The sequence below is a fragment of the Colobus angolensis genome, unplaced genomic scaffold (assembly GCF_000951035.1).
Source record: "Colobus angolensis palliatus isolate OR3802 unplaced genomic scaffold, Cang.pa_1.0 Scaffold107, whole genome shotgun sequence".
Classification (NCBI taxonomy): domain Eukaryota; kingdom Metazoa; phylum Chordata; class Mammalia; order Primates; family Cercopithecidae; genus Colobus; species Colobus angolensis.
In genome coordinates this window covers 1255946-1269682 of record NW_012111697.1, presented here as the reverse complement: position 1 = coordinate 1269682, position 13737 = coordinate 1255946, and the positions used below count along the sequence as shown (strand labels likewise).

General features: G+C 60.2%; 1 protein-coding gene across 1 annotated transcript in view; it reads right to left on the bottom strand.

The window, feature by feature from the left end:
• The window catches only part of LRP3 (low density lipoprotein receptor-related protein 3), a 14889-nt gene extending 1943 nt beyond the window's left edge, over nt 1-12946 (bottom strand). Inside the window, exons 1-6 of the mRNA XM_011947370.1 lie at nt 12914-12946; nt 12090-12137; nt 5001-5139; nt 3125-3339; nt 1615-2731; nt 1251-1383 (exon numbers count right to left, since the gene is read on the bottom strand). Coding sequence (XP_011802760.1) covers nt 1251-1383; nt 1615-2731; nt 3125-3339; nt 5001-5014 — 1479 coding nt within the window. The 5' untranslated portion in view covers nt 5015-5139; nt 12090-12137; nt 12914-12946. The remainder of the gene's footprint in view (nt 1-1250; nt 1384-1614; nt 2732-3124; nt 3340-5000; nt 5140-12089; nt 12138-12913) is intronic.
• Nucleotides 12947-13737: the final 791 nt, after the last annotated feature.

Sequence of the window (13737 nt, the reverse complement as noted above, 5' to 3'; positions counted from 1 at the left end):
CCTGCCCTTCTCCCCGCATCCTGCCTGCCCTTCTCCCCGCATCCTGTCTGCCCTTCTCCCCGCATCCTCCCTGCCCTTCTCCCCAGCATCCTCCCTGCCCTTCTCCCCGCATCCTGCCTGCCCTTCTCCCCTGTGACCCGGGGAGGCCCCAGCCTTGCAGGGGAGGGTCACTGCCCCGGCACGGTGCTAAGGCGGGAGGCATGCGAAAGGAGAGGGACGGTGGCTTAGGGACCTGGCATGTGAGAGGCGTGGAGCCCACCGCGGTTCCCGAGGCCCCTGGGTCAGCACCTCCAGAGCAGGCCTGAGGCCCTGTGCACACAAGACAGTCACAAGGTTCTTATTTCTGCTTCCCATGGATAACCGTCCTGCCCGTGAAATCCAGCTGAGCCTGAGGCTGCTCCTTAGCACATCCAGAAGGCTGACACCCTGCAGCTGGGCCCTCTCCTCCGGCCCTGCCCTCCCCTCTGATGTTACTCAGCCAGGCCCAGGCACCTGGCCCCTCCCCAACGTCACCCTGCTTCTTGCTGGGTGTGTGTGAAATCATTTTTAAGCTTTAACGACGTGTAAGTGACACACAGTAAGCTAGAGTGGTTAATGTGCAGCCCCACAGGCTATACTGTGGCTATACCGTGAGGCTGTCCCTAGCGCCACGCAGGGCCACGTCCGCTGGTCTGCCATGCCCCTGCAGCCAGTTTGGCCCTCTCTGGCCCCGGTTTGCCTGTGGGCCAGGGGGTCCCGTGAAGGAGTGTGAATGGGCACCGGTTCACAGCCCTGGAGGGTCAGAGGTGTCAGGGCTGTGCTGGAGCTGCATCTCACTCTGGAGACCAGGCTGGATGGAGAAGCGGGTGCAGGCCAGGGTGGCAGGGTAGGGGCAGTGCTGGGGCAGGGTGGGGGCAGGGCAGGGCAGGGGCAGAGCAAGAGCAGTGCTGGAGCTGCATCTCACTCTGGAGACCAGGCTGGATGGAGAAGCGGGTGCAGGCCAGGGTGGCAGGGTAGGGGCAGTGGTGGGGCAGGGTGGGGGCAGGGGGATGCGGCTGAGGGGGCGACCAGGCTGCTCAGGGGCAGGAGTCAGCACACCCCCAAGGGACCTGAGACCCAAGAGACCACCTTGTCCACCCCCACACCTGACCATGGGCCCCCAGGTCACCCTGCCCAGGCCTTGCCTCCCACTCCTGTGACTGCTGGACCAGCCTCCTCCGCACACTGTCCCACCTGGCCCCAGAGGGGCCTGGCGCCCTCCAGGGGCTCACCTGGGAGGCACTGTAGACAGGAAAGTCCTCCACGGGTGGAATGAGGCCCTGCGCGATGAGCTGACCGTAGGATGGAGGTGCCTCCCGCCGCACGAACTCAGCCTCCAGGCGCGTCATCTGGGTCTCGAAGGCCCTGGAAGCGGTGGGCAGGGGGCGACATGGCTGGGCTGCCCGGGACCTGCAGCAGCAACAGGATTCCGGGTCCACCCTCCACCCAGACATCCCAAGATGTAGGGACCCCAGTGTGCACAGGGCAGCCTCCACGTAGCTGGTCCAGGCCCCCATCTGCAAACCCACAGCTGCGGGGACAGCAAGCCTGGGCGATGAAGAAACCCGGTCCCCTGGCTGTGGGCACAGCGCCCACCTGTACTCCTGCGTGCGCAGTGAGTAGAGCTTGAAGGCGCAGCCCAGCGCGATGACCAGCAACAGGCCGCACACCAGGCTGCCGATGAGCGCGGCGGTGATGACCTTGCGGGGCACGGCGGCCAGGCAACCATGCTCATCGCTGCCGTCCTGGCAGTCTTCCTGGCCGTCACAGCGCCACGTCTCGAAGATGCACAGGTTGGTACCGCAGTGGAAGGTGCCGGGCTGGCAGGAGAAGCAGTTCTTCTCGTCCGCGCCGTCGGGGCAGCTTTTCTGGTTGTTGCAGCGGTCGGCAGGCGTGTAGCACAGACCACTGCCACCCTCGCAGGGGTACTGATCGGGAGGGCAGGCAGGGCAACCCTGCTCGTCTCGGCCGCTGGCACAATGCCACCAGCCGTCACAGCGCTGTGGTTCCGAGAAGCAGCCCTGGTCGCCCGCGCTGCCCCCATCACTGTCACTGCTGCTCCCGCACGGCTGCTCCCAGGGAAGGCAATAGCCCTTCACCTGATAGGTGGCGTTGAAGCCATGGCCGGCGCTGCGGGCGCGCGCATGGTACGCCACGGTGAGGCGGCCCTGGGCGGCCTCCAGGCTCACGGGCCGGTGGTTGCTGCGGTAGGACAGCGTCTGCAGCAGGCGGTCCCCTCGCTCACCCAGGCCCTCGTATACCTGCACGTAGTCGTCGTAGCCCAGCCGCAGTTCCAGCTGCAGCAGCACCCGCCGCGAGTCCTGCGTGTCCACCAGCCATGTGCAGTGAAGGTCCGAGGGCCCACGGGCCGCGCCGAACAGGTCTGGGGAGGCAAAGGAGCCATAGAAGCTGCCCAGCCGCCTGCCGCACGCCAGGTCGGGGCAGCCCGCCTCATCTGAGCCATCGCCGCAGTCCTGCAAGCCGTCACAGCGCCTCTCCACAGGCAGGCAGCGCGTGGAGCGCGCCCCGCTGCACGGAAAGGTCCCCCCGGGACACAGGCTGCCTGGAGGCTCCGAGGCCGGCGCCGAGCAGTTGCCCTCATCAGAGCCGTCTCCACACTCATCCACTGTGTTGCACTGCCACGGGCCGGGCAGGCACTTGCCATTGTCACAGCGGAACTCATCTGCCTGGCAGGATGCCTGGCCCAGCTTCCCTGTGGGGTGGAGAGGTAGCAGGGGACAGTCAGGACACAGAAGAGCCTCCCTTTGGCCAGGGGGCCTGGGGCCAAAAGTGGGCAGGTGGTTCCCCATCACCGTGGAAGCAGAGACCTCTCCAGCACCAGGGTGGGCTCAGTCCCTGACCTGAGTCTGGGGTTAGGGGTGAGTTCCCACAACTAGCCAAGACTGGCAAGTAGGGCCAGTGACCTTGAGAGGTCCGAGGCATCCACATGCCCAGTCCTGCCACTGTCCTGAGATTGACAGGGTGGTCAGGGGACATCCTGCAGGGAGCCGGAGCCCTGTGGAGGGTGCTGCCCCTGTGGGCCGGGAGCCTTTTGGCATGCACCATGTGCTCTGTGGTGTCCTGCCTGCCCTGCGCTCACTATCACCTCGGATGTAAGACAGACGGAAGCCCTGGGCCTGGCCGGAGCTGGAGGCGTCTGAGTGGAAGAAAATCCAGACGTGGTCTCGGGCAGAGATGAAGGCAGGCGGGATGGCAGAGCCACAGAGGCGGAAGGCCTCCTGGCGGGGCGGGGCCGCCGGGCCCAGCAGGAGCCAGTCCAGGGAGCACTGGTGGGACTCCTCCACGTCAAAGTTGCGGAAGCTGCGGGGAGGCGGAGAGGACCCAGACATGAGGCCGTAGGCAGGACCTCCATGGCCAAGGACCAGCAGAGAGTAGTCAGGCTGGAGCCACGGCCAGGACAGCCAGCCCCGTCCCGGCCGGCCGGCCCCGCTCCTCGTGTTCCAGATTGCCTGGTTCCTCCACTCCCAGCCACTCTGTCCCCACACTGTCCCCATCCAGGTGTGCACAGGAGGCTCCATGAAGAATTGCGATATCCATACAGGTCATTCCCAGCTCTGCTGTGGCTACCCTTCCCTCCATCAGTGTACACGGCACCCCCAGCCTGAAGCCAAAGTGCAGCAGGAAGTCAAGAGCCCCCCGTCCTGACACCCTCCCCAAAAGGGCAGAGGCCCAAGGGCCCAGACCCCTCTACCTTGGGACCACTAGGATGGGCCCAGCACAAAGTCCCAGGCATGGGCAGTGAGGATGAGACTGTGCCCATGAGGCTGGCCGAGGCTGCAGCAGGTTGACAGCTTGTCATCTCCAGATACACTGGCCCTGAACCACCTAGCCCTTGGGGAAACTGAGGCACAGAGCGTAGGACAGACCCTGCCCATGCCCATCACATCCTCATGCATTGCAACTACGGAGTAAGTCAGGGGTTGTGCCTTTTGGGCTCTGGCATTTAGGAAAACTATGGCAGATGGAACCTATAGTGACTCCCCAGCCAAATGTCCCCATGACCACTCCTGGCCAGGACCACCGCTCGCTGCCTGGCCCCCTTTCCCTCTGCATGTCCCTGCAGCTCGAGCACCCGGGCTTTGCCTGATTCACTCCCCTCCCCAAGGCCCCCTGTGGAAACCATGCTCTGGGCTCAGTGCCAGCCTGGCCCCCAGCCACCCCTGCAGGACAGAGAGGACACCTCTGCCACCTCAGAGACATCAGACCATGCCCACCAGTCCCAGGCTGTGTTCCCAGTGGCATGTGTGCTGGCCCTGCCTTCCTAGCAGGGCTGAGTGACTGAGAACCCCCCATACCCCATGAACGAGGCTCAAACCTGGAAAAGGTCCAGCTTGGGCACCTCGCCACAGAGGCCCGTGGAGACCCAGGGCACTGGACACATTTGTGTGCATGCTTTCACATGTACACATGCATGCTTACGGCTCACGCATGGTTACACCCATTATCTCACATGCATGCACACATACACGCTCTCTGCACCTGTGCAGGCATGGCTCGTGCACATACATGTGCTCACACATGCACTCTCTCACGTGTCCTTTATGTCTCCCCCGACATGTGCTTGTCCACGTACACATGTGTTCACATACATGCACAGACACACACTCACATATGCACACACACCTACTTACATGTGCTCACATGCATGCACATGCCACATACCTCAAATACCTACACACGCCTGTCTCACACATGCACACATCTGCATGCACACACACCTACTCATAAATGCTCACACACATGCAAACACCCACACACCTGTTCACACCTGCTCACACATGAGCACTCACACACACCTCACACATATGCTCACACACATGCACGTGATCCCACACCTGCTCACACACACGTACACCCTCAGGCGTGTGCCCTCCACACCTGCTCTCACACACACACATTCTCACTCACCCCACGCATGTGGGCCCACGTCGATTCCTTCCGACACCCCCGGGCGCCCCTACCTGATGGTAATCATGTCACCACGGTCGCCCTGGATGTACCAGCTGCAGTTGGTGCCTGGCGGGTAGTTGAGGGGCCAGGCCGGGCTGTAGATGACCCCACGCCGCTCCGTGTGCTGCTCCAGCTTCCCGCTGCAGGCCGCTGTCGGGAGAGGAGGCCGAGAAAGGCCGGCCCATCTTTGGTTGGGAAGTGGGTTGCAGCTGGGGGTAGGGGCTTCAGCACAGCCCTCCCCCATGGGGGGATCTAGCCCAGCCAAGGGTGGCCATGGCCAAGGGCAAGGCCACAACTTGTCACTTCGTGGAGGTGGTGTGTACGGGAGGCCAAGTAGGGCCCCCTAGACTTGGGGCAGCTATAGCCCCCAACCCTATGCAGTGGGCTAGAGCCTAGGTCCTGTCCCCGCATCTCTGGCAGAGCTGGGAGGAAACCCACCAACAACCCCTCCTGGCAGCCAGCACCTCCAAGGTGTAGCCTCGTGGCCTCGGCTCAGTGGAAAATTCCACACCCCTAGGCCTGCCCGGCCGGCATAGCCCATCCTGCAACAGCCCCCTGCCTGCCCTCCCTGGGGCTTTGCTCACTCACCTACTATGTGCCAAGTATGCATGGTAGGCATGCTGAGTAAGGCTCAGTAAGGCTGAGTAAGGCGGGAATAAGGCCTGCTCTGTGGAACTCACAGGCTGGGGGTGGGAGCAGATGGACTTTACGCAGATCCCCTGGGTAGAATGAAGATCCTACAACAGGGCTGAAGAGAGGTGGCAAAGTCCAGCTGTGGCTGGAAAAGCCACCTGGGTCTGATGACACCCTGAGCAGAATTTGGGCTTTATCCTGAGTACAAGTGAGAAGCCACCAAAGGTAGATTTAGGAACCAGGTGAGGAAACAGGCTCAGAGAGGGTCAGCGACTTGCCTGGGGCCACACAGCTAGGGAGGGCAGAGTCAGGAATCACTGTAGTCCTCTGGGGACCTCAGCTTCTCACTGCAGCACTGAGCCAACATGCATTTGTGGAGTGCCAACCGTATACCGCTCAGGTTGAGCAAAGAGCATCATGCCCGCCAGCTCAAATGAGGAGCCCTCCATGCCCAGCTCCACGGGCCTCACTTTAATCCATCCATTCTCCACGCTGTCTGCTTCTAAACCATCCAGGGCAGCATGGTGAGCCTGCCCTGCCCTGCTGTGCCCTGGCCCTCCCAGGACCAGGTGGCTTGTCACTGCAATTGACCACACTCCCAACCCCACAGCTCCCTGACCCTTCCCTGCACTGGTCCATCTGATTCTCACAACAGCCTGAGATGAAGGCAGGGTCCATTTTACAGATGGAGAAACTGAGGCTCGGAGAGGCAAGGGACGATGCTTTTCCCGAGCCCAGTGACACTCCCTCCTTGCTCTCCCGTGGCTGGCCCCTGGCACCATGACCTTGCAAGCCGAATTCTCTCTGGTTCTCAGCAAGACTCTCTGGGACCCAGCTGCAGGACAGGCAGGAGAGCCCTCTGGCTGCCTCCCATGCTCTTAGGACAAAACCACAATTCACTGCAGCAGCCCCAGCCCTTCCCTGCCCCACACTCTGCCTCATCCCTCCCATAACCCCTAGCCCCCTGGACCTCTCCGATCTCTCACATTGGAGGGAACCTTGCTCTGGAGGCCCTGGTGGTCCCTGGTGGGTGCTATCCCCACCTTCTTATCCCGTTCACAGACTCCTCAGCTTCCACCCCCTGCTCCATGGTCCCTTCCCAGGGAAACCCTCCAGGCTGCCTCCCGCAGAGCTCCAGCCCTCCACCCCTTCTCCCAGCCTGGGCCACAGAGCATTTCCCTTTTGTTGTTGGGACTGACCGGATGAACATCACATAGGCAGGCAGGGCTGTGCCGTGTCCCGGGACTCTGCACAGTGCCTGACGCAGGCAGGTGCTCCATAGATGTGGGCCCCTGAGTGGACGGGTCCATCTGAGGACCTGCTGGGCAGCTGGAGCCATAAGCTGAGAGCTGAAGCCCCTTCCCCCAGGGGCCTACTGGGACCATGAAGGCCCAGGTGATCCGAGACAGTGACTACTAGGGAGTCGGTAACCCCCATGAACAGCTCGTGAGAACATCAAGGATAAGAACAGAACTCTTGGTCCTAAAGCAAGGCCAGCCACCACCGCGTCACCCTCAGACCCCTGACAGTCCTGGGTCAGTGAGGTGCAAGTCAGCGCCTCTCCACCTGGAACTCACACATGGCCCTGGGAGGCAGCCCCCACAACCAGCCTCCGATCCTGCCCCAGAAATAGGGCGCTGTACACCCTGCTCCCAGCCCGAGAAGGCAGGAGATAAACTATCAGAGAGGGGTCTCGGGGTGCAGCCACCCAAACATGCAAAGTGGCCCCAGCCCCAGCCTGGTTCCCTCTGCCGGGTGAGGCCACTGGCCATGAGGACCTCACAGAGCCCTGAGGTCTGAACTGGGATTCCTTGGGAGGTGTAGGGTTAAGAAATCCAAAAGAGGCCGGGTGCAGTGGCTCACGCCTGTCGTCTCAGCACTTTCGGAGGCCGAGGCGGGGGGATCATTTAAGGTCAGGAATTTGAGATCAGCCTGACCAACATGGGAAAACCCCGTCTCTACTAAAAGTACAAAAATCAGCCAGGCGTGGTAGTGGGAGTCTGTGATCCACAGCTACTTGGGAGGCTGAGGCAGGAGAATCGCTTGAACCCAGGAGGTGGAGATTGTGGTGAACCATGATCATACCACTGCACTCCAGCCTGGGTGACAGAGCAAGACTTTTTCTCCAAAAAAAAAAAAAGAAGAAGGAAATCCGAAAGAAGAGATCTTTCCTGCTGGAGGGGTCCGAAAAGGAGGTTCCACAAAAGGGAAGGCCCAGTGAGGCTGGGGTGGTAACGTCCCCCACATTGCATCTCTAAAGCACATGCTAAGCCGAAGTGTCAGCCTCTGAGTCAGCACGGCTGGGAACCTCCCATGTTCACCTTTTTGCCGAGGGGTAAAACCCTATGAGGTGCCCTGTCCTCCATAGGGGCAGGACAAGGCACTGTCCATTCCTACCCAGCCCTGGAGGCCTTCCCTAGGGGATACACACAGACCTGCCCCTCTCCTCGGGGCCCTTGGGGGCCAGGTGTCTCACCCATACTTTCTAGGAAAAGCCAGGGGTCACCTGCCACCTTTCTCTCTTCCCACTCACCTAGGCCAGAACCCTTCTCCCTCGTAGACCTGTCTGGCCCCTTCATCAGGGCTTGGGAGGCCACCAGCCACATCAGGAGCAGAGGAAGGGACAACTGCCACAGCCGCTCTGCCTCTCAGCAAAGCCCTGACAATGGGTGCCTCCAAACAGCCTCGCTCCTGGGGGCTCCCCGGAAATTTCCACATCAGGGCAACTTGGTTAAACTGTGTGCTCTTCTCCAAAGTGGGTTGGCAGAGATCACGGTGGGTGCAGCAGCAGCCCAGCCTCATGCAGAGGGGATGCGGGGCCAGAGGGAGGCTGGGCTCTGTGCAGGGAGCTGCAAGTTCTAGGCAGGGACTCTTTTTTTTTTTTTTCTTCTGAGACAAGGTCTAGCTCTGTCTCCCAGGCTGCAGTGCAGTGGTGTGATCACAGCTCACTGCAGCCTCAAATTCCAGGCTCAAGTGATCCTTCTACCTCAGCCCCCCAAAGTGCTCACACTACAGGTGTGCCCCACCGTGCCCAGCCTAGGCAAGGACCCTGCTTGACCTGAGGCAGATGTGCATGTGGTAGGGGACTGGGGTCAGGGGCTGCCAGTGAGGAGGGGGGTCTCCAGGAAGGCCCCGTGGAGGTGAGGTTCATGATGGGCTGTGTAGCAGTGGGCAGGCAGTGAGGGCAGATGGGAGGACTGCATGATTTGCGGGATAATGGGGAAGAGGGAGGGGTTGGGGGGTGTTGGGGGCAGTCGAGAGGTCTGTCTGAGCTTCAGCTGGAGGTGACCTGCCTTCTGTCAGGCAGAAGATGGCCTGGGCCCTGGGAGCCATGGTGGCCCACACAAGTAGGGAAGGAATGACCGGGCACTTTTAGGCCAGTGTCCTTTCCTGGTCCAAAGAGTCATCAAATATTCCCGAGAGGACACTGCAAGGCCTGAGGAAGTACAATTTGCAGATCCGATTTCCAAAGTTGATCAATACCCCCGCCAACCTGCCTGGTGTAACCCGACGACGGGGAGCTGGGAGTCCCATCCCAGACCTGCCGGGGAAGCTGCCAGTTGCCTGCAAACTGCATGAAGCCCCTGCCCAGGCTCTCCCCGCTGGGGCCACAGTAGCTTCAGGGCTGAGCCCAGAGGCCGGGGAGATGCAAGAGGTGTTCTGACCAGTCAGAGCCTCACACACCTAGGCTTAGGATGGGGTTTGCTGGGGGGTAAAAAACCTGTGAGGTCCCCAGACAGCCCTGCCAGACCCTCTGGAGCACCTGAGGCTAGTGAGGGTGGAGAAGGGGCTGGGGCAATGGTTCCCAATCCAGGGTCCCATGCAGCAGGAATCCCAGGGAAAGCCGTGGAAATGCAGAGTCATGGAGCCGTGCTGGGAGGGGGGTACCTTGGGCCACCTGCAGCTGGTCAGTAACGCTGGAGGTGTCAGAAGTGGACTCTAGGACAGCTAGGATCCCAGACCACCACCCATGGCCTTCTGCACTGGGTGTGCAGCTCCCATCACAGAGGGCACCAGGGGCTGCAACGAGGACCCTGTTGGGACCTGAGATCTTGACAGCTAAGGACCTGGACAGTGTCCTCTTCGCCCAAGCTTCATGAGTGGCTCTAGTCCTCAGGGAAGCACTTTTCTAAATGTGGGGTATATGCGCGTTTGGGGTGACACACCCACCAGCAGGAGGGTGCCCTGGGGCTCACATTCATAAGCTGTGACACCCTCATTCCCCCTTCCCCTGACTCTCTACCATGGCCACAGACATCTGACCCAGGCCGGGCCAGTAAGCCTTTTCCTGGAAATTGGGATGGGAGACTGGGCCACCATCAGTTGTGGGGACCAGGACAGAAGACAGGGCTGGGGCCAGGTCAGCGCTGAGCAAGGCCTGGCCCTCAGCCAGCCCGAAGCAGCAGAGGCGGCTGGGCTCCCAAGAGCACAGCTCAGGGCAGAGAGAGAGGGAAAGAGGCCCGAGCCTGCCAGAAGAGCCAGTGAGCACAGCTTCTGGGCACCCTGGGCCTCCTCCTCAACCACAGCCAGCAGCAGGGGTCCCGCTGCCTGACAGCTCCAGGTCCTTTCTCCAGCAAGCCGGGTCCTGCACAGAACTAGAAACCCAGGCACCTCCTGCCCCACTGAGCAGAACAGCAGGCAAGGAACAAGTCAGAGGCCCCCGTTGTTCTCCCTGGCTGCACCTTGACCTCAGGTTTTGGTTTTTGTTCTACAGACAGGGTCTCGCTCTGTCACCCAGGCTGGAGTACAGTGGAGCCGTCATAGCCCACTACAATCTCAAACTCCTGGGCTCAAGCAATCATCCTGCCTCAGTCTCCCGAGTAGCTAAGACTACAGGCACATGCCAACGTGCCCAGCTAATTTTCAGATTTTTTTGTAGCGATGGAGTCTCACCATGTTGCTCAGGCTGGTCTCAAACTCCAGGGCTCAAGCATTCTCTTGCCTTAGCCTCTCAAAGTGCTGGGGTTACAGGTGTGAGCCACCACACACAACCAGACTTAACATTTTTATGGAAATACTTATGCTTACTTTAATACCTTTTTAGGGGTTGTTGGAAATGGCAGTATATAGGCGGAATTAGCAAGAGATGCAGAGGCCTATGGGGGCTTGTTAATGATAGAACAGGCTCCCTCAGGCCCCCCTCAGACTCTCCAGGTGGCACTCAGGGCCCCAGGGGGCCTGGGCTTATCCACTTGCCAACCAGCAGCCCCTTACCTCCAGTAGTGAAGGATGGATGGGCTTGGCCGCCCCTCTAGCTCTTGATGGCCTTTGTTGTGCTTGGGACTAGGCCAGAGTTTAAAGACAGCCAGAGGCTGGACAGACCCATGCCAACAGGTAGAGGCGGGGGCGGCGTGCTCGCTGTGTCCTCTCGGATTCTGTATGTACTTTTGACCAAAATGTTTACCTCTCTCTTGCAAGTCAGCTGCCTGAAACTCACTTTTCACGTGCAGCTGATGCAAGGCCACGCCCTCTACCCACCTTCTTACCTAACCTCCCACACCAAGCCAGTATCTTCCCTGCCCTGAAGCACCCCCAGACCAGCTACCAGGCAACCAGTGGGCACCCCCATAGCCCAAGCCCAGCAGAATGACTCAATCCAGCCAATCCTAAACTGTTTACTCTGCCCTGCCTTTTCTTTTTTTTAGAGACAGAGTCTTGCTCTGTTGCCCAGGCTGGAGTACAGTGGTGCAATCTCAGCTAGTTCACTGCAACCTCTGCCTCCCAGGTTCAAGCGATTCTCCTGCTTCAGCCTCCCGAGTAGATGGGATTATAGCTAGGTTTTAGTAGAGGTGGAGTTTCGCCATGATAGCCAGGCTGGTCTCGAGCTCCTAAACTCACTCAATCCGCCCACCTCCGCCCACCTCCCAAAGTACTGGGATTACAGGCATGAGCCACAGCGCCTGGCTGCCGCTTCTTTCCCGTGAAGCTGTGATGCCAGCTCTAACTTACACCTTTCTTCCACCCTGGCTCCTGCTTGTCCAAACCTAGTAATTCCCAGGTGGCCCTGCATGGCGTGGCATGTCCCCTCCTCTCAAGAAAAATAATAAAGTGTTCTTTCCATGGCATGGGCCTGTGTCATCCCTCAGTCATACCCCTATAAATTAAATCCTACGAAGCCCACAGCCTGCGTGAAGCACAAGATGTCAATTCCACGGGACCCTCGGCAGCTTGCCAGTGGTATAAAGTCACCATGTGCCAGGCACTGCACTAAGAGCTTGCCTCACTGGCTCATGGAATACTAGGAGCCAGGTTTTCAGTAGACCTTGTTATTTCACCCACTTTACAGATGAGGAAACTGAGGCTCAGAGAAGTTGAAGCCTGCCCAAAGCCAAACAGCTCCTTTGTGACGTAGAAAAGATGCACACAGGAACTCGGGGTGGAGCCAGGACCCTGAAGGCCTGTCCTCAGGGCCCACTCACCCAAAAGGGCCCGGAGGAATGGAGGAAGGAGAGAAAGTGCTTACTTACCTAAGGCAGGAACCGCACTGCTGAGCCTCCCAGTGAGAAAGATGTTCACTGTGGGAGACACAAAGAAAGGGTCAGGGGTCTCAGGTGCCTGCTGGGGACCAGCAGCAGCCCATGAGGGACACCACAGGTAAACCCAAGGCTGGCCCGCTGGTCCCCTTCCTCTTATAGGGCAAGGCTCAGAGCATAGCCCAAGACTGCCCATCAAGAGGGCCCCTACCCACCTCAACCCCACCTCCCTGCCTTCCCTGCTCTGTTTTCCAGGCTGCAGTGCATAGCTCACTGCAGCTTCAAACTCCTGGGCTCAAGCAATCCTCCCACCTGAGCCTTCCAAGTAGCTGGAACTACAGGTGTGCACCACTATGCCTGGTGATTTTTTTATTTTTTATTTTTTATTTTTGTAGAGATGAGGTATCACTGTGTTGCTCAGGCTGGTCTCAAACTCCTGGCCTCAAGCGATTCTCCTGCCTTGGTCTCCCAAAGTGCTGGGATTACAGGCACCTGCCACCGCGCCTGGCCTGCTCCTACTACTTTGACCAGCTTCCCCCTCCAAGGGGGAAGCAGCAGCAGCGGCAGGAGGGAAGGCAGTTCTGCTTATCCCCATTTACAGGGCACGCAGCTAGTGATGGAACCATCCTCTTCCCCCGTGCCACGCTGACCTTCAGAAGGAAAGCAAAATTCCCCAGCCACCCCTCAAGCGCCCACCTCCATGGGGTTTGGCCCTTACTTTCACCTTCTTTCACCCCGGGATACCGCGGCCGGAGAGGGGGTCGGTCAGGGCGCGGGGCGGAGCTGCCACGCGGGGGACCCGGACGCACCGGGCCCGCGCAAACAGACGACCTCCAGCTGCGCCCGGGCGCCCCGCGGCCGGGCGCTTCTGGCCAGGCGGGGGGTTATGGGCCCAGAGCCCAGGGGCAAGCCCAACTTCCCAGGGTTCAGGATGTGGGTCAGATCCCGCCTGGCCAGGAAGCAGGAACCGCTGCCCCCACCCAGGACACCCAGGCCCCCTGGACAGAGCCAGGCCAAAGCTCCCGAGCACGGAGCACCTGTCCCCCCGCCCTGCTCACCACGGATGCCAGCACCCAGCAGCTCAGAGCCCAACACACATGACCTTGCACCCAGGTTGGGGTGGGCGCGCTGAGGCGACACCCTCCATGCTCTCCAGTGGCACATTCCCATTGAGCCAGGTTCACACAGCTGGGGCATGGGCCTGCCCGGGCCTCAGAGCTCCCTGAGGCCTGGGGGTGATTACTTTGTCATTTCAGTGGCTTCAGCAAACCTGTCAGGTTACAGAGCTCTCACTGGTGACATCATAGGGTGTCCCCTAATAACCCCCAGTTCTTATAATGGCCTCCCTCCTTCATCACAGTAAATAAAGGAGCCATGTGGGTTGGGGATTTAACTCCTTCTCCTCTCGCCCACACAGAGCGCTGGAAAGCTGGACAGAAAAACTCCCGGACAGGGCGGGAGCCCCTCCCACCCCATGCCTGGCCTGGACCGGTCCCTGGCCCAACCCAAGCACCCTCCTAAACTGAACAGGCCTGCCCAGGGGCTGAGAGACACAAAGGGAAAACAGGAGTCCCCTGGAAGCCGCCTCCACACTGGCACCCTCCTCCAGCCCTGCCCCGCACCCCGAGTCCCCATCTGCGGC